This window comes from Cordyceps javanica, chromosome 4 (assembly GCF_051103115.1).
Source record: "Cordyceps javanica chromosome 4, complete sequence".
NCBI lineage: Eukaryota > Fungi > Ascomycota > Sordariomycetes > Hypocreales > Cordycipitaceae > Cordyceps > Cordyceps javanica.
The window spans coordinates 2,773,331-2,793,374 of record NC_139298.1 but is presented as its reverse complement, the minus strand read 5'-3'; the positions used below and the strand labels follow the sequence as shown (position 1 = coordinate 2,793,374).

Here is a 20,044-nt window from a genome sequence, read left to right as displayed (position 1 = left end):
TTATCAAGTGTTACGGCATAACCTCATTGTCAAGCATCGATAAAATTTGGCCAACAAAGAGCTTGCTCTCATGAACCAAAAACTCGGCATGAAATCCCCAGTTCTAAATTCTATCTAGATTGTACATGTCCATGTGCATGTTTCATGCAAAACGTATGTATATGTGTATAGGTGTGTGGGTTAGCTCGCCTTGCCAAGACCGAGAAGAACAAGATTCGCCACGTTCATGACAACCATGACCAACCACACGAGGCTACCGAGGATAATCAGCCACCACGGATTCGACATGTCGATGCCGGGTGCCTCCTCGCCGTCTCGGTCGACGCTGGCCGTCTCGCTTTCTTCTTCAAACTGGTAACGGGCCATGCCGGGCCGGACCGTCATGTAGCGGCTGCGGCTGGTAAAGTAGATGAGCGGGAGGGTGGTGAAGGGCAGGACGCTGCTGAGGATGACCTGGGAGGCGGTGAGGGCCGTGTTGAGGCCCTCGCGGCCGATGGCGGCCGCAATGACGAGCGAGGGCGTGACGCTGATGGAGCGGGTGACGAGGCGGCGGACCCAGGGCTTGACCTTCCAACGCAGCGCGCCCTCGGACACCATCTGGCCGGCAATGGTGCAGACGATGCCGGCGGAGACGCCCGACAGCAGCAGGGCGAGGGCGAAGATGGTGCCGACGGCCGGGGAGATGCTGCGGGAGAGCAGGGCGTGGATGCCAAAGATGTCGGCCTCGAGGGCCTCGGGGTTCTGGTAGAGCGAGGCGCCGGCGACGATGAGGATGGCCGAGTTGACAAAGAGGGCAAAGGTGAAGAGCGAGGTGCCGAGCTCGACAATGGAGTACTTGAGGCAGTGCTTGATGGCGGCCTGCGAGGGCACGTAGACCATCTTGGGCTCGTAGCCGTCCTCGCTGGTCGAGGCCGACGACGGGGCCGGCGGCGGCGCGGCCGGGATCAGGCCCTTGTCCGTGTCGTACTCGCGGAGGCGCGGCTGGACGATGCCGGAGCCGAGGAACAGGCTGTGCGGCATGACGGTGGCGCCGAGGATGCCGCAGGCCTGGTAGAGCGCCTGGGGCTCGACCAGCTGGCGCGAGGGGACGAAGCCGCGGAAGACTTCGCCAACGCTCGACTCCTTGATCATGGAGAGCTGGATGCAGAAGCAGACGACGACGCCGAGGACGAGCAGGCAGACGAAGAACTCAAAGAGCCGCAGCCCCTTCATGGCACCGTCGGGCCGGTAAAAGACGAGGATGAACATGACGTCGACGATGGAGAGGGCGACGCCGGCGACGATGGGCAGGCGGGGGATGAGCAGGTTGAGGGCGATGGCGGTGCCGATGACCTCGGCCAGGTCGGTGGCTATGATGGCAATCTCGGCGAGGGCGTACAGCAGGTAGTTGAGCCAGCGCGGGCAGTGGGCGCGGCAGGCGGAGGCGAGGTCATGGCCGGTGACGGAGCCGAGCTGGATGGCCAGCGTCTGCAGCAGGATGGCGAAGACATTGGAGAGGAGCACGATGAAGAGCAGCTTGTACTGGTAGGAGGCGCCGGCGGCAATGTCGGTCGCATAGTTGCCGGGGTCGACTGGTTTTCAAGAAGAGGGAGGCCATGTGTTAGTGCAAGAGCTTCCGGTTCGCAAACCAAAAAAAAAAGAGGAAAGAAAAGAAAAGAAAAGAGAGCCACGAGGTGAACTCGAGACAGGGAGCGCGGGAAAGACAAGGACGACGTACTATAGGCGACGGAAATCATGAAACCCGGCCCGACAAACTTGGCATAGTTGAAGAGAACCTTTTTGGCCTTGTGCAGACAGGGTCGCACGTGCTCGTTGACCAGGCGAAGACGCATCGAGGGTCGCGGTTGTGGCCGCGGTGGCAGCAGGGCGCTGTCGGTGGTGATGGTTGGGGCGGTCGACTGGTGAGCCGACGAGGCGGAGACGGGCCGCGCAACGGCGACGGTAGCGTCCTTGGCCATTTTGTGAAAATAAGAGAGAGGGAGAGAGGGCGCAATGTATATATACGTATATATCTAATTTTTCTTCTTCGCAATTTGAGTGCGTCTTTGGAGGTTTGGGCGTTATTGACAACACCACCGCTGGTGACGAGATGATGGTCTTGGGGTATTGGTCGAGAGGCGACGTCTAGAGGCTCCCTGTCCGTTTGCCATGGGTTGGGAGGGAGATTTGTGCTTGAGAGTTGGAAAAACTTGTCTTGTTTCTTCCTGTGGTGTTTGTTTTCTTGGACAACGTGGGATTTAAATAAAATCCAAATCTCTCATCTATGCACGGCACAGGCCCAAGATTTTTATTTTTTTTTATTCCGACGTGGGAAGAGAGAGGCTCGCTTTTTGGCGCTAGGCCTGTTCCGTGATGCTTGCTATAAGACCCGAGCCGAAGCCGATGGTGGCGGGGTAAGGGATGGTTCGATGACTGGTTTTTTTGTTTGCTCCAGGGGCCGAAAAAAAAAATTGGCGCAAAAACTGCTCGTCAATCTGTTCGAGTAGAAAAGAAGAGGTGAGGAGGAACAGCAACAAGAACGGGACCGATAAAAAAAATACCACCCCGGTATGGTGGCGGAGTTGGTGCAGGTGAGGATCTTCGTTTTTGGGGGGGTCGGAATTTATTGGTGGTGTTGGATTACTTGGCGTTCGTCGGCTGCGGTGCCGAAGGGAAGCGGGTCCATCCGATTCCTTCCGATGAGACTTGGCTGGGGAGATGTAGAGAGAGAGAGAGAGAGAGACTTTACCAGAAAAGTCCAGAAAAGTATTCGAAAGAGGTGTCGATGGGCACGGCAGTTGAAAAGAGAGGGGCAGACCGGGGGGCCAAGAAAGAGAGCAAGAAAAAGCTTGACAAGATGGAAACAGATCCATGAGCTTTTAAAAAGGAAAAAAAAAAAGAACAAGAGAGAAAAACACCAAACGAAGCTATGCTTGGTGTCCTCCGGGCTCGGATGTGCCCATACAGAACGGGACCAGGCTAGGCTGGGCTGCCCAACCACGCTAGGAACTGCCCGTTGGGATTCCAAATCTCTCTCTACTCTCTCCTCCCGTACACGACGAAATGCTGCCGTATCCTGCGTGTGACGAGAGGGGGTCTTTTATTAACTAGACTAGGGGCAGATTCTAGAATCCCGGAAGCCTCCCTTGCCGTCTGCCTTGTCAGTATGCAGAAGAATGCCATTTTTTTTTTATCAACAAGGAAGGCTTTGCAGTGCAAACTTGACAAAACGAGCGGGCGACGAATACAATGTCGGGTCGCGGGATATCAAATATCAAAAATAGCCTAGGGGCTATTATAAATCAAGCATGAGACGGATTCTTACTTTTACCATGAAATTTGGCGCAGAGAAACAAAACAACCCAAAAAAGGAGAAGAAGAAAAAGAAGAAGAACCTCCCCCACAACAAAGTCGGAGCAAATCATCCCATCACCGCCTCCTCCTCGGCCTCTAGGGTACCCGGGCGACGATCCTTGGCGCCACGCGGCTCTCTCTCTTTCTTACTCAGTACTCCGTAGTTACATGCTCTCTGTATAATTCTCGGCAATTTAATTTTTTTTTTTTTTTTGTAATCTGCCATTTTCCTCTTTGCATTTACGACATGGGTATATAAAAGAAAAAAAGCATGTACTCCGCACGATAACAAACAACCCGCTTCACAGCCACCACACATCGACGGACTTGCCTCTCCGTCAACCCACTCGGCAGAGCTCACGCCCGGCACGATGCTGCCGAGAAACTGACCACTCCCTCTCCTCTTCACTGACGAGGAGAGCTCGGGCGGGACTTGCCATGAGCCGACGACATCAGCACCGCCGAGGGGCGGGGGGAGTGTCCACAATTACAATTGCCCGGGGAGGGGCTCAATGATTTTCAAACTTTAGATGGTGCGTCTCCGGTCTCCGGGCCAGCCTCACTCTTTTTCTTTTTTTTTAGGCGCGTCGGCCGGCTGTCGGGTTCCATGTGGGTGTATGGGTGGGTGTATGGGTGTCTGAGTGTATGGGCGATTGGCTCAACGTTTCCTCCTTGTTTGCGGGCTGTCGAATGTTCACATCTACCTCTTACAAAAAAGAAAAGAAACCCCTTCATTTTTTCTATCATTCCCTCAAAGCCACTGTTGAACGACTTTTTTTTTGGTGCATGTCGTGTGTGTATATATCGTTTCCTTTCCCTTCTTCTCTCCATGCTCACTTTCAACACATTCTTGCCACGTTGTTGCCTTTTTTTTCTTCTTGGTCTTCGTCACAAGTCATGACACGCACACAATACACGTAAAAAAGGGTACACACACGCATGCACTTGGTCACGTCAGTTGATAACGACACACCAAAGTCACCCGAGAAAGAACCAGGGAGAAAAAAAAAAGGAAACAAAGGAAAAAAGAAAAAAAAAGACAGACAACCACACACGCAAACGCAATCCGGCGTTCTACATGTCTTGCCCTTTTTCCTTCTCGTTCCCCGGCAATGCACGACATGCTGCCTGCCGGCTAGCTTTCCCCCCCAGGTTTCCGCGCTTGTCTCTTTCCTTTCTTTCTTCTTCTTCTTCTTCTTTTAACCCTTATTAGTTGCTCTTCTTACCCGCCTTGGCCGCGGCGCGCTCGCGGTCGCGCTTGGCGTAGATGCCCGCGGTGAAGGGGTCCTCGAAGCGCAGCGCCACGACGTAGACGACGTAGACGAGGGCCGTGAGCAGCAGGCCCGCCGGCTTGCCGAACAGCAGCGCCGTGCCCAGGAAGCTCATGGTCGAGCCCCAGTACATGGGCGCGCCCGTCACGTTGAAGGGGAAGCCCGTCACCATCTCCTCCTTGAGGAAGCCAAAGTAGTCGCCCAGGAAGGTGCCCTGGATGCCCAGCTGCCACGTCGACGACAGCACCAGCACGTTGCCCGCGGCGATGAGCGTGTAGGCCGCCGCCTGCGCGTACGGCGTCTGCAGCAGCGGGTGCGACGGCTGCTCCCAGATGGCCGTCTTGTACAGCCAGTCGCGCAGCAGCCCGATGGAGAAGATGGTCCCCGCCAGCGCGTAGTTGGCCACGGTCCGGTTGCCGCCAAACAGGTTGGTGAGAATCTTGTTGCGGTATTCTGCCGACGGAGGGGGCGAGCATGTTAGTTTACGTCTCCTGCGTTGTTTGTCCTTGTTTTTCTTCCTCTTCTTCCGTCATCTTTTATTTCTTCTTTCAAATTTCAAACCACCGTGGCATATTTCAGGGAAGGAAGGGAGGATGGATGGATGGATGGATGGATTCGAACCTTGACGAGCGACGATGCTGTGGTTTCACTCCGTTAGCTTTCTTCTGGCTTGGTGACGACACGCAAACGTGGGCAAACGAGGGAGCAGAAGCTGCAGGTTCGGGTTCAATCGGCTTACTTCCAGAACAGAGGGTTGAAGATGATGGAGGCGGCCGAGACTGTCCATGCGATTTAATTTTTGCCGTCTTTTTATGAATTCCCAAACCGTGTTGCCGGTCCCGGCGACTCACCTCGCAGGCTCTGCTTGTCGAAATCGACGTAGCTGGCCAGTTCCCGGACAAGTGACGCCATGGTTTGGTAGCTTGTTACAAGAAAGATTGGAGAGGCGCAAATAAGACGCAAAGCTGTCGGACGGTCTTATAAAAAGTGGCGAACAATCTTGGCAGAGGCTGGAGAAGCGACGCGAGCGAAAGAAGAAGAAAAAGGTTGAGAATGGGCTCTAATAAGTAGAGATGAGAGAGGGAGAGGGAGAGAGAGAAGAGAAAAGGCCGTCATGACGCTTGTCCTCTTCTTCCCTTTGCAGATTCCCCACGCGCGACGGGTGCCGTCGCAGTACCAGTAACAACGGCACATCTTGTTTTCTGCCCCATTCTTAAACCGCTGCTGGCGGGGAACGGAGGGGGCGGAGCCCACACAAGCTTCCAGCTCTACCTAGTTCATCGTTGTTATTAACTACAAGGTGGTTGCTTGTACTGCGTGCCTTGCTTGCTTGCCAATTGCTTGCTTGCCTTGCCAACGGTAACCTGGGCTTCTTTTCTTCTTTTGCTGCCAGCACAGAGTAAGTACCTACCTACCTGTCTAGAGGTATTTACCTCATCATTTCGCTTGGTGTCGGCACTATCCATGACGTCTGCGCAGTGATTGGACAAGATTGGGGGGGTTCCGCCAGTCTCATAGTATCCCTGTATTTTTCATGTTATTTATTTTAATACTTGTTATTTTTTTTAATTCTGAATCTTTCGTCATGTGGCATTGTTCACCTTGTTGGGGCGGCCAAGTCGCTCTCTTTCACTTTCTGGAAATTGTATCTTCACATGCCAAATTCCGTCAAATTCCATCCATTCTTTGCCCAATCTCAACATCCGTCATCGTCGGCCAATCATTCCGCGCGAAATAGTACATACTCTTACCTCACCAATCTTGTTTCCCTTCATCCCATTGTCGCGTGTCTGCTCGGCTCCCACCCATCCAAAATCATTATCGAAAATCATCTGTTTCAACAAGAATAAAATCCAAATAGAACAAAAATCCGATACCATTGATGCACAAAATACAAGACATTTATGTACGCATCTGTGCTTTGCAGCATGCTTCGACTTGAGAGAAACAAAACCAACTCGCCGACTCGCCAACTCGCCAAAAGACCACAATAAAACCAAATAATATATATAAATCAGCCACCTCATGTTCGCCCTAGGTCCTATCTCCGGGCCCGCGTCTTCTTGGCCTGCGTCGTGGTATCTTCCTCCTCTTCGTCGTGACCCTTCTTCAAATCTTCATCCAGACCCCATTCCTCCTTGTCGTACCAGTCCTCGCCGTCCGACATGTCGCGGTTCGGGCCGCAGTGCGCCTCCGCCTTGGACCAGTGCAGCACGTCCCCGCGCAGCCGCTGCGCTTTGAGCAAGCCCCGGTGCAGCTTGTACGTGCCCCGGCACACCTCCTCCTGCTTCTGCACGTACAGCGCCAGCAGCCGCCGGATGTCGTCTGCCTCGCTCGCCGGCAGCCCTAGGTCGCGGTCTGGCCGTGCTGTCAAGGGCGGTAGGAATATGGGGTGTATTACAGCTTCCTCGTCCTCGCCGGCCTCTCCTGACTCGCCTCCTGCCTTCACCAACTCTTCCTCGCCGTCTGCTGGCCTTTCCGGGCCGTCGGTGTCGTCATCGGCCGTCCTCTCGCCGTCCCTTTTGGATTCTACTGCTGAGTCGGTGTTCTTGGCTGCGACATTGCCATTGCTCGCCCCAGCTTCAGCCATGAGCATGTCACCATCTTTATTCGAACCCTCGCCGTTCGCTTTCGTCGTGCCATTTCGCCTCTCCTGCTCTATGCTCGCGTCGCCGTTGACCGTCGCTGTCCTTGATCTTGTCGACAGTGCTTCCAGGCGGCCCGCGACCTGATCTTGTGTATATAGTGCCGTGTCATCCTCACCTATCATGAGCTCGCACGGCATCCATGTGTTGTCGCCGTACAACGACGTCCATAGTTGCCGCACCTCCCACAGTGATTGATTCTCTTTTCGCATGAGCCGGCAGCTGTGATCGACCAGCTCTGTGAGTGTTTTGGAGAGGAACGGCTTCGAGAGGGTCGGGTGCGACGCGAGGTCGGTCGCAGCTGTCAAAGGAGCCAGTGTGTCTGCTACAGTCAGTATTGCCAGAAAACGACAACCAGAGTTCATCTCGAGGTATCTCTTACGCTCTAGACGAATATTGGCGTATGGGTTGAGCTCGGCGGCCGCCTGGACAGCACTGTCCACGCGATCGGCCTCGTCCTCGCTCAAAACTTCGTAGCCATCGTCATCAACCAGTGGCGGGTTCCGATAAATGATGGATCGACGAACGCCCGCGTAGTCGAGTGCCTGTCATTGGCACACAAATGAAGGATTAGCATCCTGGTCTTGTGTGGGTTGACCTAGCCGCCGCTCGTCTCGACCTACCTCTTTGTAGGCGCTGGGCCCTGACGGCGGAACCAGCTGACCCTTGTGCGCAAAACGGCCCTTTTTCTTGAGCTTGTGCCCGCGGTTGCTATAATGTTCTATTTCGGAGTCGGAATCGGATTCTGCCATGTGCGACCGAGAGAGAATCCCCCCTCAGCGGTTAGCGACCATGGAATTTTTTCTTCCCTTGTGGCGTGCCTCGCGCCAACGACCAGAGGCTGCGATGGGAACAAAGCCTGCTTACCATATGCTCTTCTCTTAAATGCCTTCTTCATGCCCGCTATCGTCTCGGCAAACAGGATCTGCTGTGTCGCCATCTTGAGGAGGAGTGTTGGGCGGTCCGCGCCGAGACCAAAGGAATTGGAAGCGGGCGCTCTCAAACCCGGACAAGCTGGGGTTTTTTCTTCTCTTCGGAGGGGCTACCAGTTTGGACAGAGTGACGGCTCAATGTAGAAATCAAGCAGGCCAATGCTCCTAGTAGTCTATCTCGTCGGCAATCTTGCGATTCGGTACTCGGTCCGGCGTCGTGGTGGGTGTTGCTGTAGCTTGCAAGAAGAGAGGGAGAGGGCAGTGGTGGTGTGTACGCTTGCGAGGTAGCAATGCAACCACGGCCGCCCAGGATTTTGGCCTGCGAGGCCCGCCCACGCGGAGAGCCCGCAGTCGAGACACCGCACCCACGCCCGCCGCATCTGCCCACACCAATCACGCGCCCACAACGCGGTCTTTTCCTTTCGCCGACGCCGGGGTTCGCTAGTACGTGCCGAAGTTTACCCAGCTCTTACATCATACCAAAGTCTATGCATCACAGGTTCGCGTTCAGTCGCTAAATACTTTCAAATTTGGTATCAAAATGACTGGCCACTTGCCCAGTTGCCATCGGGTACGGGGTAAATTTTTCAAAATCCATCATCGCGAAATGTAAACCATGAGATAATAGACTTGCTATATACGTCATCAAGTTTGATCCAACACGCATCCAGAACGTGTCCCTCTGATCAATCAACCAGCTTTCTTAATTTTGGAAGCTATGGTCTGTTAGACTCCGGCAAAATTTGATTGAGGCTTGTTCTACTTACATCTCGGGAGAGTTGGTTATCTCCTCGAAGCTCTGCAAACAGTCAAAGCCCATCGCAATCAGTGGCTCGGAGGTGTCATCGATGACCTGCCTCAAGGCATCAGTAAAGAGTCCCAGTAGCTAGCAAAAACACGAACAAACGAAAAAAAAAAACAACTTACCCAGCTTAGAACTGCCTTGCTTGCCTTGTGGCTCTTGCATTGGCGCACGCCCATCAGCGCCAGTCCCTGCAGCACCAGCGTAGACAACGGCCCCGGCGGTACAGTGGGTGCAACGATGCCCGCCACATTCTCCGATCTAGACCGCAATGCCGGAATGTAAGTGGCAAGAGGGCTGCCCTGTCTGCATATAATTATGGTACCCATGATCGCGCCGGCAGGATCCTTGGCGCGGACGATGCCGCACGTCTTCGTTTCCGCCAGCGCGTACCGGTAAAGCTCCACCACCTCGGGACCGGTTTCCGCACGCACATGATGTAGTACCGTGTCGGCATTGTCTAGCCCGTGTATCAGGTCAAAGCTGATATTGGCTCGCTGGATCGTGGGCAGCAACCCTTCCGGCGCAGTCCAGCCACCGAGATCGGCAATGACCATGTTGGTGAGTCGACGTGGAAACTGCGTGTCCCATCCACTGTTGCTGAACCATGTTTTGACAGTGGCCGCCTCCACGCCGAGAGCAATACCAGGAAAAACACTGGGAAAGCAAGCACCGAGCTGAACCTTTTTGAGGCCTCGCTGCTGCGATAGCGTCTTCAGCGCCCGCTTGTGTAGCGACCGGCCAATAGACACGTTTCGCTTCGTTGGGTCGACAATAAGTGCCCCGAGAATGCCGACAGTCCCTGTCACGTACGTTGCCACGAAACCGTACAGTGCTTGTGTGCTGCTGTTTCGGACCACGTAATGTGCTTCTTTAATGTTGGTGTTGAACAGTTCAAACGCCGATGCGCTCGTGTTGGAGAGAAAGTCCAAGTCTGAGCCGCCGGCGCGGTGGATCGCCTTGATCAGATCATCTAGGCCAGTGGCATCGCGCTCACGGTCATATTCCTCCACTAACCAGAGCTGTCTGGACTTGAGAACCTTTTTACTCTTTCGAAGCGTGCCCGGCAAGCTCCCGACTGGCTTGACCTCACCAATCAGGACGCGTACCAGGGACGCCATTGCATTCTCGGTGAAGTCAAAGGTGCACACATAGGTGCCGATGGATTTGTCCATGGCAAAATCGTAAGGAGAGCTGACGGCAACGACAATGAGATGCTTCTTCTGCCCTCGGCTTCGGAGCATCGAGCACATCATGTCAACATGCTTTGTGAAACCTGCTTGGTACAAGTTTCTGTTCGCATCGGCAGTAACTATTATAATACATGAAGCGCGGTTGATGAGATTTTCGTGGACCGGCCTCACGCCATGGGCAGTATAACTGGTGTGCAGCAGTTTCTCATTCCGGTGTCGTGCCAGGGTTTTTCCAAATTCGCGGAAGACACCCTCGCCGCTCATATGCGCAGTTCTATCCTGGCGACGGTGCACCCATCGCTCGTGGTTGCCCGTGGCAAGTGATTGATCCTGCTTTGAATCCAAGAAGCTCTTGGTCAATGACGATGCCGGGAGCGGCTTGACAAGGGGTGTCAGGAGGAGCAATTCCTCGCCGGGATGCATCGATTGCGAGAGGGGTAGCAGCTGTTCCTTGTCTCTGATTACTGTGATTGATTCGTCAAATGCACGACGAGACAAGGCAAGATGGGAAGGGTGTAGCTGGGAGAGTAGCGAGATTCCGGGAGGGTTGAGAGCCTTGGACCAGGAGGTGCAATTGGATTTGAGATGGAGAACTCGCCGCAGAGAGGTGAACAGCCTCTCTTTAGTAATGATTCCATTTTCCAGACCCAGCTTGAGACCCTTGATGGCCTCTAACTGGATATCGTAGGCTCGGCAGAGAAGTACCAGGTCGCAACCGGCTTCGACGGCCATGACGACGCCGTTCTGGACACCGAGATCGTGGCTCAGCGCCTCCATTTCAAGACACTCGGAGATGGCGACACCTCGGAAGCCCAGCTCGTTGCGAAGCATGTCGTCGACTACCTGGTCGGATAGACATGCATGGCTGACATTCATGGAGGGGTTGGACAGACCACAGCCGCCGACGAACATGGCGTCCAGTTTGCCCGAGGCTACTGCATTGCGGAAGGGAACGAGGGCACTCAGGCTGAGCTCTTCGAGGGTCTGGGTGATGATGGGAACGTCCAAGCTTGAACCGAGAAAATCGAGGTTGCCGTAGGAAGGGAAATGCTTGCCGCAGGTGGCAATACCGGCATCGCGAATGCCAGCCATTGCGGCCAGCCCATACTGAGAGACTTCCTGCGGGTCATCACTGGTGGCGCGAACACCGAGCGGCTGGTAGCGGGCATTGTTCAGGACGTCCAGAACCGGCCCAAGCATGAGATTGACACCGCAGGCGGAGATTTCGGTGGCCGTGGCCTTGGTGACTTCGTATGCCAGCTCAGGGCTGCCGGCAGCCGCAATGCCCATGGCACTCGGAAACTGGCATACAAAATCCTCATCAAACAAGCTGTTGACGCCACCATTTTCCTGGTCCACGGCAATGAGCAAGGGCTGAGGGTGGCCAGCGTTTTGCGCGATGGTCTGCAGCTCTTGCACGAGTCTGGCCGTTTGCTGAGCCGCTGCGTGGTCAGGTCAGCATGATGGAGGGGGCGGGAATGAGGGATGGAGTGGAGGACAGACATTTGAGGTTTTTCGCAGTGAGAATAATGGAGCCGAGATGGTGATCCTCGATGAGCGTTCTGATCTGGGGCGTGACTTCTATCCCATCCCATCCCATAATCAGCGTCTGGCCAATTGCCCTACCAAAATCACGTTAGTCTCTAACCCGCATGTGTGCGTCATAGAGTGACATTGCTAGAGATGCAAGCGCAGAAGGTGATGGACATTGTCGCAAGACAGCATTTGAAGCGCAGCATGTGTAGCTGCAGGCACAATGGCTGAGACCCAGCTTGGCTCGGGTACACGTACCAGTCGAGGTTCTGGTATATGGGATCAATGTCGGCGCTGTCGGCGCCATTGTTGGCACTGTTGGACGTCATGGTGGAAAGGCAGCTCGTCGGGCCGCTCTGCGCATGCCTCGAACGGCGTGCGCGAGGTTGAGGGCTTGGTGTATGAACGGTCTGCGGCAAGTGAAGAGCCGATTGAGTTCAAGCACGGTGGTGGATGAGCCGAAGGACGGGGTGGGTTGGAGAGGCTCCGCCCACAATCCACAAGATACCAGTACAGTGGCAGTACTTAGGTAGCTTGTAAACCGGCGCAACAGACGACCAAGATGGGGCGTTTCTTCTTTCCTTTGAACCTAGAATTGATTCTACTGGTCGGGGTGTGGAATATGTGAGAGGTACTCAGTAAATAGGTGGGTGTGTACAGGCCAGGATTGAAACGAGCAGAAATTCGAGCAGGGGTGTAGAGTTGATCCAAGAGAAAAGTCAAGACCTTGAGCTGTCCTGGCGACAGATAGGGTCGTGTCTTTTGGCTCTACTAATAAGTAGGAGTTTGGCTCTGGGGTAGTGTATCGACCACCGCCTCGGGACGCACGCAGCAGACAAGGCAAAGGCGATGACAGCCTTGCTGACGTCTTTGAGGTCTGACGGCTGAACCTCGGATAGAGGGAACGAATTCTGCCGGTTCAAGGCGTCTGGATGCGGTACGAGCGGTGAAGGATGAGTTCTGACAGACTATCAGTCAGTACTGACTCCTGAGTACCTATGCCGTGAGGGTTTTGTCTCTCAAATGACCCAGGGCTGGTCTACTCTGTACTGGTACCGGCTCTACCGAGTAGGTCATGCTACAAGTGCCAACCAAGCAAGGCTGTCAAGCAGAACGGTTGAACATGGCATGGGTGGGCGGAGCGGGCAGCCCAGTACGGCAAGACCGCAGAGGCCGCGACACATCTGGAGTACTGGGCGTCTCACTTTGCTGGCTGGGCGGGTTTGGAGAAGACTGGGGTGCGGTGGGTGATGATAAGAGGGGGGGGGGGGGCCTCTTGAAGGTTTCTAGGGGGGTGCGCTGCCCCGGCGATTCAACGTTACATGAACACCTACCTACCACCACCTACCACCTGCTGAGTACCTACCTAGGTACGTCGGTAAACTTATAGCAACGCTACTGGTACAGCGGAGTGCCCTGCTCTGCTACCAGTAGGCTTGGGGAACCGTGATGGATAATGACGATGATGATGGTGAGCTGTAGGAGGAGCCTGTCCTGCAAGTCTTTCACCGCGCGACTCTCTCGTCAATCCATGAGACGGCAGGGCATCTTGACCAACAGTCACAGATTGATATGAGGCAAATATGTCTAGAATTGTTTCAGCAGTTCTCTGCGCATCCGTGGAGGCGCTCGTGATTTACACCTTCCGCCCCCTGGCCAGATAACGTACTGGTACGCGTGCATGACAAGACAAGTTGATGCCAGCCTTGCAATGAAACGCACCAGTCTGGCTCATGAATAATACCATGACCATTGACCACCCACCAGTGCCACCGCCCAGCGCTCCCCAGAGCCATGTTGAACCACTTTTTGCCTGGGCGATTAATGGGACGCACACTGGGCCTGCCGCCCGTCTCCAACGCACCACCAGCTCTGCCAGTGGCTCCGCTCGACAGTAACCATTGGTTTCCCCACCTAACCCGTCCATGATGGCAAGGTGACAGTCGTGAAGCAGACAGAATACTGAGTACGTATTTTTTTTATTTATTCATTTTAATTTTAGTATTTTTTTTTTAGTCTGCCAACCACGCAGGCCTTTGATTGGACTCTACGGAGTATTGCGCTTTTCTTTTCTTTCCTGCACATCCGCTTGCTACAATCCGATCTGGCGGGCCTCCACCGCACGCTCAATAAGCTCCACGGTGTGTGTGTACTCGGTGCGGTGGTGCTGTTTTGGGCGACTGAGGGAAACTCATACTAGTACTTGCCAATTCCTCGCCCGTGTCATGTCCATTCTGCTGTACGTCTTTCTTTTTTCATTTTGTTAATGTAAACCACACGAGCCGAGCCGACCTTGGAACGTCATCTCCAAACATCCATCTCTACGACGTATTTTTTCCCCTACAACCGCTCCGATTCCTTCCCTCATCGAATGAACACCCTTAGTCGGAGGACGTGCATAAGACGCCAACAAGAACCAAAATATACATATATACATATAAAAAGCACCCCTAGCTGAGAGCTTGTCGCACCCCGGGGAAAAAGAAATAGCCCACTTCCGCCCACACCCAGCGCCGAAGCACCGCCAACACGCGCCCTTGAGACGATGCCGGCGGCCGTCACGACCAACGGCGGCGCCCAGTCGAAACATGGACTGACAAAGTTGACCAATTGCCGGTTGCTGCGCGGCGACCGTCTCGTCGTCGGCGACCTCTGGGTCAGCTCCGAGACGGGCAAAATCGTCGACAGCCAGACCGTCTTCTTTGACGACCTGGTGCTCCCGGACGAGACTGTCGACCTGGGCGGCCGCATCGTGTCGCCCGGCATGATTGAGTGCCAGCTCAACGGCGCCTTTGGCTTCAACTTTTCCACCCTGCTCGACGACATGTCGCAGTACGGCAAAAAGGTCAGGGAGTGCCAGAAGCTCCTGGTCCAGACCGGCGTCACATCCTACATCCCCACCATCACGAGCCAACGGCCGGAGCTCTACCAAAAGGTACGCATCCAATATACTGATACATGGCCAGCCAGCGTCGCCGCCTTGGGGGCGCGCGCATTGACTGGCCTCGTCCTCGCTAGCTTGCTCGAATTTTTTCACTACCTGTTTTTCTCCCCTTGCGCTCTCTCATTTTTTTTTGGATGCTTCCCTCATCGGCTGCCTGCTAACATTGTTCCCTCGTCAGGCCCTTCCCTTCCTGGGCCCGTCCGGGCGTTCGCACGTGGCCGAGGACGGTGCTGAGTCGCTGGGCGCGCATTGCGAGGGTCCCTTTCTCAACCCGACCAAGAATGGCGTCCACAACGTCGACGTGCTCATCGAGGCCCAAACTTTTGCGGATCTCGAGGCCTGCTACGGCGCCGCGAACCTCAACCCGGCCACGCCCGGCGCCGACATCCCCGTCAAGATGATCACGGCGGCGCCCGAGCGCGGCAACATGATGAAGCTCATTCCCGACATCACGGCGCGCGGCATCCGCTACTCGGTCGGCCACTCCGAGGCCACGTACGAGGAGGCGTCGCAGGCTGTCGGCCAGGGCGCGACCATGATCACGCACCTGTTCAACGCCATGCGCCCGCTGCACCACCGCAACCCGGGCATCTTTGGCGTGCTGGGCGAGGCCGAGAGCCTGCCGCGCCCGTACTTTGGTGTCATTGCCGACGGTATCCACCTGCACCCCACGACCGTCAAGATTGCCTTCAACGCCCACCCGGACGGCTTCATCCTCGTCACCGACGCCATGCACCTGGTTGGCCTGCCTGATGGCGCGTACCCGTGGACCAATGGCGAAACGACCGCCAACATTGTCAAGAAGGGCTCGAAGTTGCTACTGGAGAACTCGGACACCATTGCTGGAAGGTAAGCAAGCAAGCAAGCACGCAAGCAAGAAAACAAGCATGCATGCATGCGAGTGCTTGGCACGCGTTTGACGGCCATGCATATCCCTGTCTCATGCTGGTGGGGGTTTCGATTTTTTTCGTTTGAACCATTGACTAACGTGCTGTGTTCACACTCCGTATAGCTCCATCACTCTGCTAGAGTGCGTCAACAACTTTCTCGAGTGGTCCGGCGAGGGCATACCGCAGGCTCTCAACTCTGTGACAGCGACCCCGGCCGCCATGATGGGTCTGCAGGGTGTCAAGGGTACGCTGGACGCCGGTGCCGATGCGGATCTGCTCGTGTTTTCTACCAATACGACGACCAACGGGCACCACAAGTTGATTCTGGATGAGGTGTGGAAGTTTGGTACGCGTCTGCCCAAAGTCGATGTATAAAGAAAATGAGCTATTTTCCTACTTTTTTTTTTCTTCCCATCCGTAATCAAATTCAAGCCTACTGTGTCGGTTGGTGTTGAAAGGAGAGAGGGTCAGAAGAAAAAAAGACGAAGAAGAAGAAAGCAGCAATCACAAGTGATGGACGAATTCGCCCAAATAGATACTTAGATGGAAACTGTACATAGAAAGGAACCGATAACGGCGTTGCTAGCATTCTTAAAGGACTTGGGACAAAGAAATAGATAAGAAATCGAAAAAAAAGAAAAATACGCACCAATACGAATATGGATACCAATATCATCCCAATAATCTGTACAAATAAAGACAAAATGAGTGAATCCCACAATTAGTTCCCCCCCTCCTCCCCCGCGTTGAGGACGACGCCGGGGTCATTTATTAGCACGTGCATATTATTTTGGGCATGGTTAATGTACCCCGACTTGCCCGACTCCCAGATGATGCATGGTGGTTACAGCAGCATCCAAACCTGGCTGGGCTGGGCTGGGCTGGGATGGTTGGCTGGCGCTCCATTGCCACCAGCACCCGACAAGCGACTTTGTCCCCTTTGATGAACGACCTGTCCAACCTGCCATGTAGCCCTATCAGTATCTGCTCTCCGCAAAAAGCGAGCGGGCAAAAGATGTCAAGATTTTACCGACAAGGGACGGGGGGGCGTGGGTTCAATTCTACGCTAGCAAAACAACCCGTTGCCCGTCTGACAGGAAGATATCAGTAGGTTGGATAGGTAGCTGGCAGTTAGGTAGGTAGCTTCCGCTGGTGCGAAAGGAACGCTGGCTGGTTCATGGTAGTATTGCGACAATCCCCGTCTAGTCTTTGGGGTAAAGAACAAGATACTACTAGTAAGGGAGGGACGGAGGCGGGGGCGTGGCTGGGGGGCCTTGTTTTGTCTTCTTCTTCTTTTTTCTTCTATTTATTTTATTTTTCGCATCTTTCTTATACCGCCTTGCCGCCGAAACTGGCAACTAGCTAGGCAAACTAGGTAGGTCGTTGAAGGGGGACAGAGTTGACAGGTTCGGAACGAATGCTAGTTCGGTGTTAGGTGTTGTTCTTTGTGTGGCGGTGGCGCAACCTGCAATGCAGCTTTTATTAACCCAAACCTCGAAAGGAAAACAGGCTGGGGTGGAAATTAGAAGGGGTCACAGGCCTTGTCATCCTTTCTCGTGCAGATGTTCCTCTTTTTTTTTGCTTTTTCCTTTTGGCAGACCAAAAGACGGGGAATGAGGGGGTAAGTCTGGGGTAACTACCCAGCTACCCTAGCAACCAAGGTACCTATCAGTAGCTATACAGATGACTACAGTAAGTGCTGGGTGTCTGATTTGACGACGCTTCCCCGCCGCCACGGCCCGTCGCCCACCAAAAGCCTCAGCCCTTTTGTTTTTCTTCTTAAATATTATTATTACTTTCCTTCTTGGTTCCCCTCTCTTTTGGCGCGGGCATGGATAGAAATGCAGCATCACGAGCCACTTGGAGAGATTAGAAGGGCGGGGGAGGGGGGCAGAAGTAATGGGATGAGGCGAAGAAGGAGGCAGCCACTGAAAAGGCGTCGAGTGAGAGCAATAAGGGTATGTGCACATGGTACGGAGTACCGTATGGCGGAAGACACGTGCAAGAAACAAGATGGAGTTGGATCGCCCAGTCGGCCGTCATCTCTTTCCTTTTTCCTGGGTCGCTGTTCATCTTCTTGGGTCATGTAGCGGGCGCTGCCGCCACAAGGGGGGTTTGTGCTCGTGCCAAGATGGGAATGATATATTAGCCCCATGCTAATCAGTACAACTTTTGCCTGCGTCGATCGTGGGTTTTTCGGCTCGTCAAGATAAGTAAGTAGGGACTTGTCAAAGACGGGAACCGGCTGCTGACCACGACGATGAAGCCGGGGCGGCGGACGGCTGTGTAAGTATTACTGAATAGGTATGTAGTTACTAAGTAATAAGTTGGATGGATGGCCTGCCTGGCCCACGTCGTCAGCGCACGAACAGGCAAGTACCGACGTAGGTACCGATCTAGCCTACTTACTTACCTCGATGCCTACTTAGATACGGGTATTTGTGGTCAAACTTTACACCTCTACCCGGATCGGGTACCTAATGCCAATGCCTGCTTACCTACTGGTACTTTCTGTCTGTCTGTCTGTCTATCTGTCTATCCTGCTGTCTGTCTCTGTCTCTGTCTCTTGTCCTCTTCCCGTCTCTCTTTTCATGGCGCCCACAGCCTGTCATGAGCGGCCGGCTGTCGGCTAGTTTACTGTCCCGACTCGACCAAAGACTACTTGAATGATTCGATCGACTCGGGTGAGACGAGGTCAAGCCTGTTCAACTTTATGCCATTGAACAGCATTGCAGCAAATATGACGCGCTCGCCCTCCCCCCTTTTTTTTTCAACTCGGAGTTCTTGTCCTCTTCTGCCCCTCCTCGTTGCTCCCTTTTCGCGGCTCATCGCTGCATCTCGACTCGCGTTGATACCGTATCCTAGGTAGGGAGTTGGCATGGCATGGGGGCGGACGGGTGGGAGAGCCGGGGCCTGCCAGCCAGGGGGGACCTCATTAGGTACCTACCTGGCTAGGTACCTACTTTGCGGGCCATGGGTTCCTCGCAGTGGCCCTGCCTGGCCTTGCCTGGTCCTGCCTGTCCCCGGAGGCACCTAGGATGTACTCGGGTAGGAAAGGCATAATTACCCAGGCAAATACCAAAACCAGACATCCTTGCCATTTTGGCACCTACATGAGAGAGAAGAGGGGGTCTTTTCTTACAGTGTGTTTTGACTGGTATCTTTGTCATGATTCCCCCCCCCCCCCCTTTTTCCTAACGAGAAGGTCAACCCCTTGTTGTTGACCAGGGACGTAGACGAAGGTGATAAGCCTTTGGCGTGCCTGAAACAGCAAAGAAGATTGCGTCAGAAGACTATGCATCGGGGCGCAGAATAGGCCGGCGACGGTGTAAGATAGGACATACCGAGGCAGCCAGGTTGCCAGGTACCTAGACTGAATACGGAGTACTAAGGCCACTCAGCAGTTGGTCCGCAGAGACACACCAAATGGCACCAAATGGGCCTTGAAGCTGCAGACGGCGGGAAACCCACCGGATTGCCAAGCATGGAAGGTGAGTAGTACCAGGGTAATACTTGAAGGGACGAGGACAAAAGGACAAGTTGCTGGTTATCGTGCCAATCATGTCGTAGCCAAGCGCTGTAAGGTTTTTAGTCTTCTTATTGGGTGATTTTTGCTGTCCCTCTTTCTATACAGCCCCTTTGCTTTGCTCTATTTCTCTCTCATATGCTTTCTGCATATATACACATATATACACCTATATACATACATATATATTTATACCAGTACAACAGTTTTACTCGATTGCCTCCGGAGAATTTCTTCAGTGCCCTCCCTTGTAGCCGTACATTTTTTTTAAAGCGACTTTAGTGCCTTTATTTAGAGGTGGTGCGTGTGGGCCGTTCCAAGAATTCTACGGGGCTTCCTCGACCCCACAAACTACCTACCTAGGTTCCTATGGGAAAATCCAGTACTTACGGATTAGCGGTTGGCTGCCTTCCTAGGTACCTACGAAGGTAAGTATCTGCCTGTCTTGTTTGTCTGTCTGTCTCTCAACTGTAGTATTATTTGTGCTAACTGAGTAAGTACTGAGGTGCCTACCTCTAGGTAGGTACTGATTGCTTTACTTTTGCTTGGCTGGCCTGCCTTGCCTGCTGGCTGGCTGGCTGGCGTTACCTGCTGTGCAGAACCTGCAACACCCTTGAACTGCCTCCATCTTCGGGGGGGGGGGCAACCCAACCTTGCCTACTTACCTACCTCCGGAGTACCCAGGTACTGAGTAGGCACCTAAAAACCTCGTGGTCTTGTGGCCCGTCATCTGTAGTCGTTTCTCTCTTTTTTTCTTTTTTTTCTCCCCCTCCCTTTCTTCTGATATCTTGTCCCCTCTTCTCTCTTGGTGCTAGCCAAACTCAGCTATTCGCCTTCTCGCTGACCTGCATCTGCTCCGCACTAGCCCGTCTCTCGCAAGGCCATCGTCTCTCGCCAACTGGCTGCTGCAACGCACCACCACCACCACCGCCGCCGCCACCCCAAGTACCACAAACGACCACCCTTCGAACCGGT

The 20,044-nt window shown here is 54.1% G+C and overlaps 5 protein-coding genes across 5 annotated transcripts; 1 reads left to right on the top strand and 4 right to left on the bottom strand.

Annotated features, from left to right (window-relative positions):
• Window positions 1–180: 180 nt before the first annotated feature.
• On the bottom strand, window positions 181–1,958 carry V2A60_006728 (uncharacterized protein; the record flags this gene model as incomplete). Its single annotated transcript, XM_083258020.1, has 2 exons — window positions 181–1,571; window positions 1,718–1,958. 2 exons carry the CDS (start codon window positions 1,956–1,958, stop codon window positions 181–183), a joined length of 1,632 nt encoding a protein of 543 aa, XP_083114146.1.
• Window positions 1,959–4,542: 2,584 nt separating this feature from the next.
• On the bottom strand, window positions 4,543–5,516 carry V2A60_006727 (bifunctional phosphatidyl-N-methylethanolamine N-methyltransferase/phosphatidyl-N-dimethylethanolamine N-methyltransferase; the record flags this gene model as incomplete). The annotated part of the gene is made up of 4 exons (XM_083258019.1): window positions 4,543–5,057; window positions 5,226–5,242; window positions 5,344–5,383; window positions 5,456–5,516. The coding sequence occupies 4 exons, from the start codon at window positions 5,514–5,516 to the stop codon at window positions 4,543–4,545; spliced, it is 633 nt and encodes a 210-aa protein (XP_083114145.1).
• Window positions 5,517–6,645: 1,129 nt separating this feature from the next.
• On the bottom strand, window positions 6,646–8,189 carry V2A60_006726 (RXT2-like protein; the record flags this gene model as incomplete). Its single annotated transcript, XM_083258018.1, has 4 exons — window positions 6,646–7,571; window positions 7,632–7,794; window positions 7,873–8,024; window positions 8,117–8,189. The coding sequence occupies 4 exons, from the start codon at window positions 8,187–8,189 to the stop codon at window positions 6,646–6,648; spliced, it is 1,314 nt and encodes a 437-aa protein (XP_083114144.1).
• Window positions 8,190–8,884: 695 nt separating this feature from the next.
• On the bottom strand, window positions 8,885–12,038 carry V2A60_006725 (glycoside hydrolase superfamily; the record flags this gene model as incomplete). The annotated part of the gene is made up of 5 exons (XM_083258017.1): window positions 8,885–8,897; window positions 8,949–9,034; window positions 9,109–11,618; window positions 11,680–11,798; window positions 11,968–12,038. The coding sequence occupies 5 exons, from the start codon at window positions 12,036–12,038 to the stop codon at window positions 8,885–8,887; spliced, it is 2,799 nt and encodes a 932-aa protein (XP_083114143.1).
• Window positions 12,039–14,254: 2,216 nt separating this feature from the next.
• V2A60_006724 (N-acetylglucosamine-6-phosphate deacetylase) lies at window positions 14,255–15,918 on the top strand (the record flags this gene model as incomplete). The annotated part of the gene is made up of 3 exons (XM_083258016.1): window positions 14,255–14,644; window positions 14,832–15,502; window positions 15,666–15,918. 3 exons carry the CDS (start codon window positions 14,255–14,257, stop codon window positions 15,916–15,918), a joined length of 1,314 nt encoding a protein of 437 aa, XP_083114142.1.
• Between the last annotated feature and the right edge of the window lie 4,126 nt (window positions 15,919–20,044).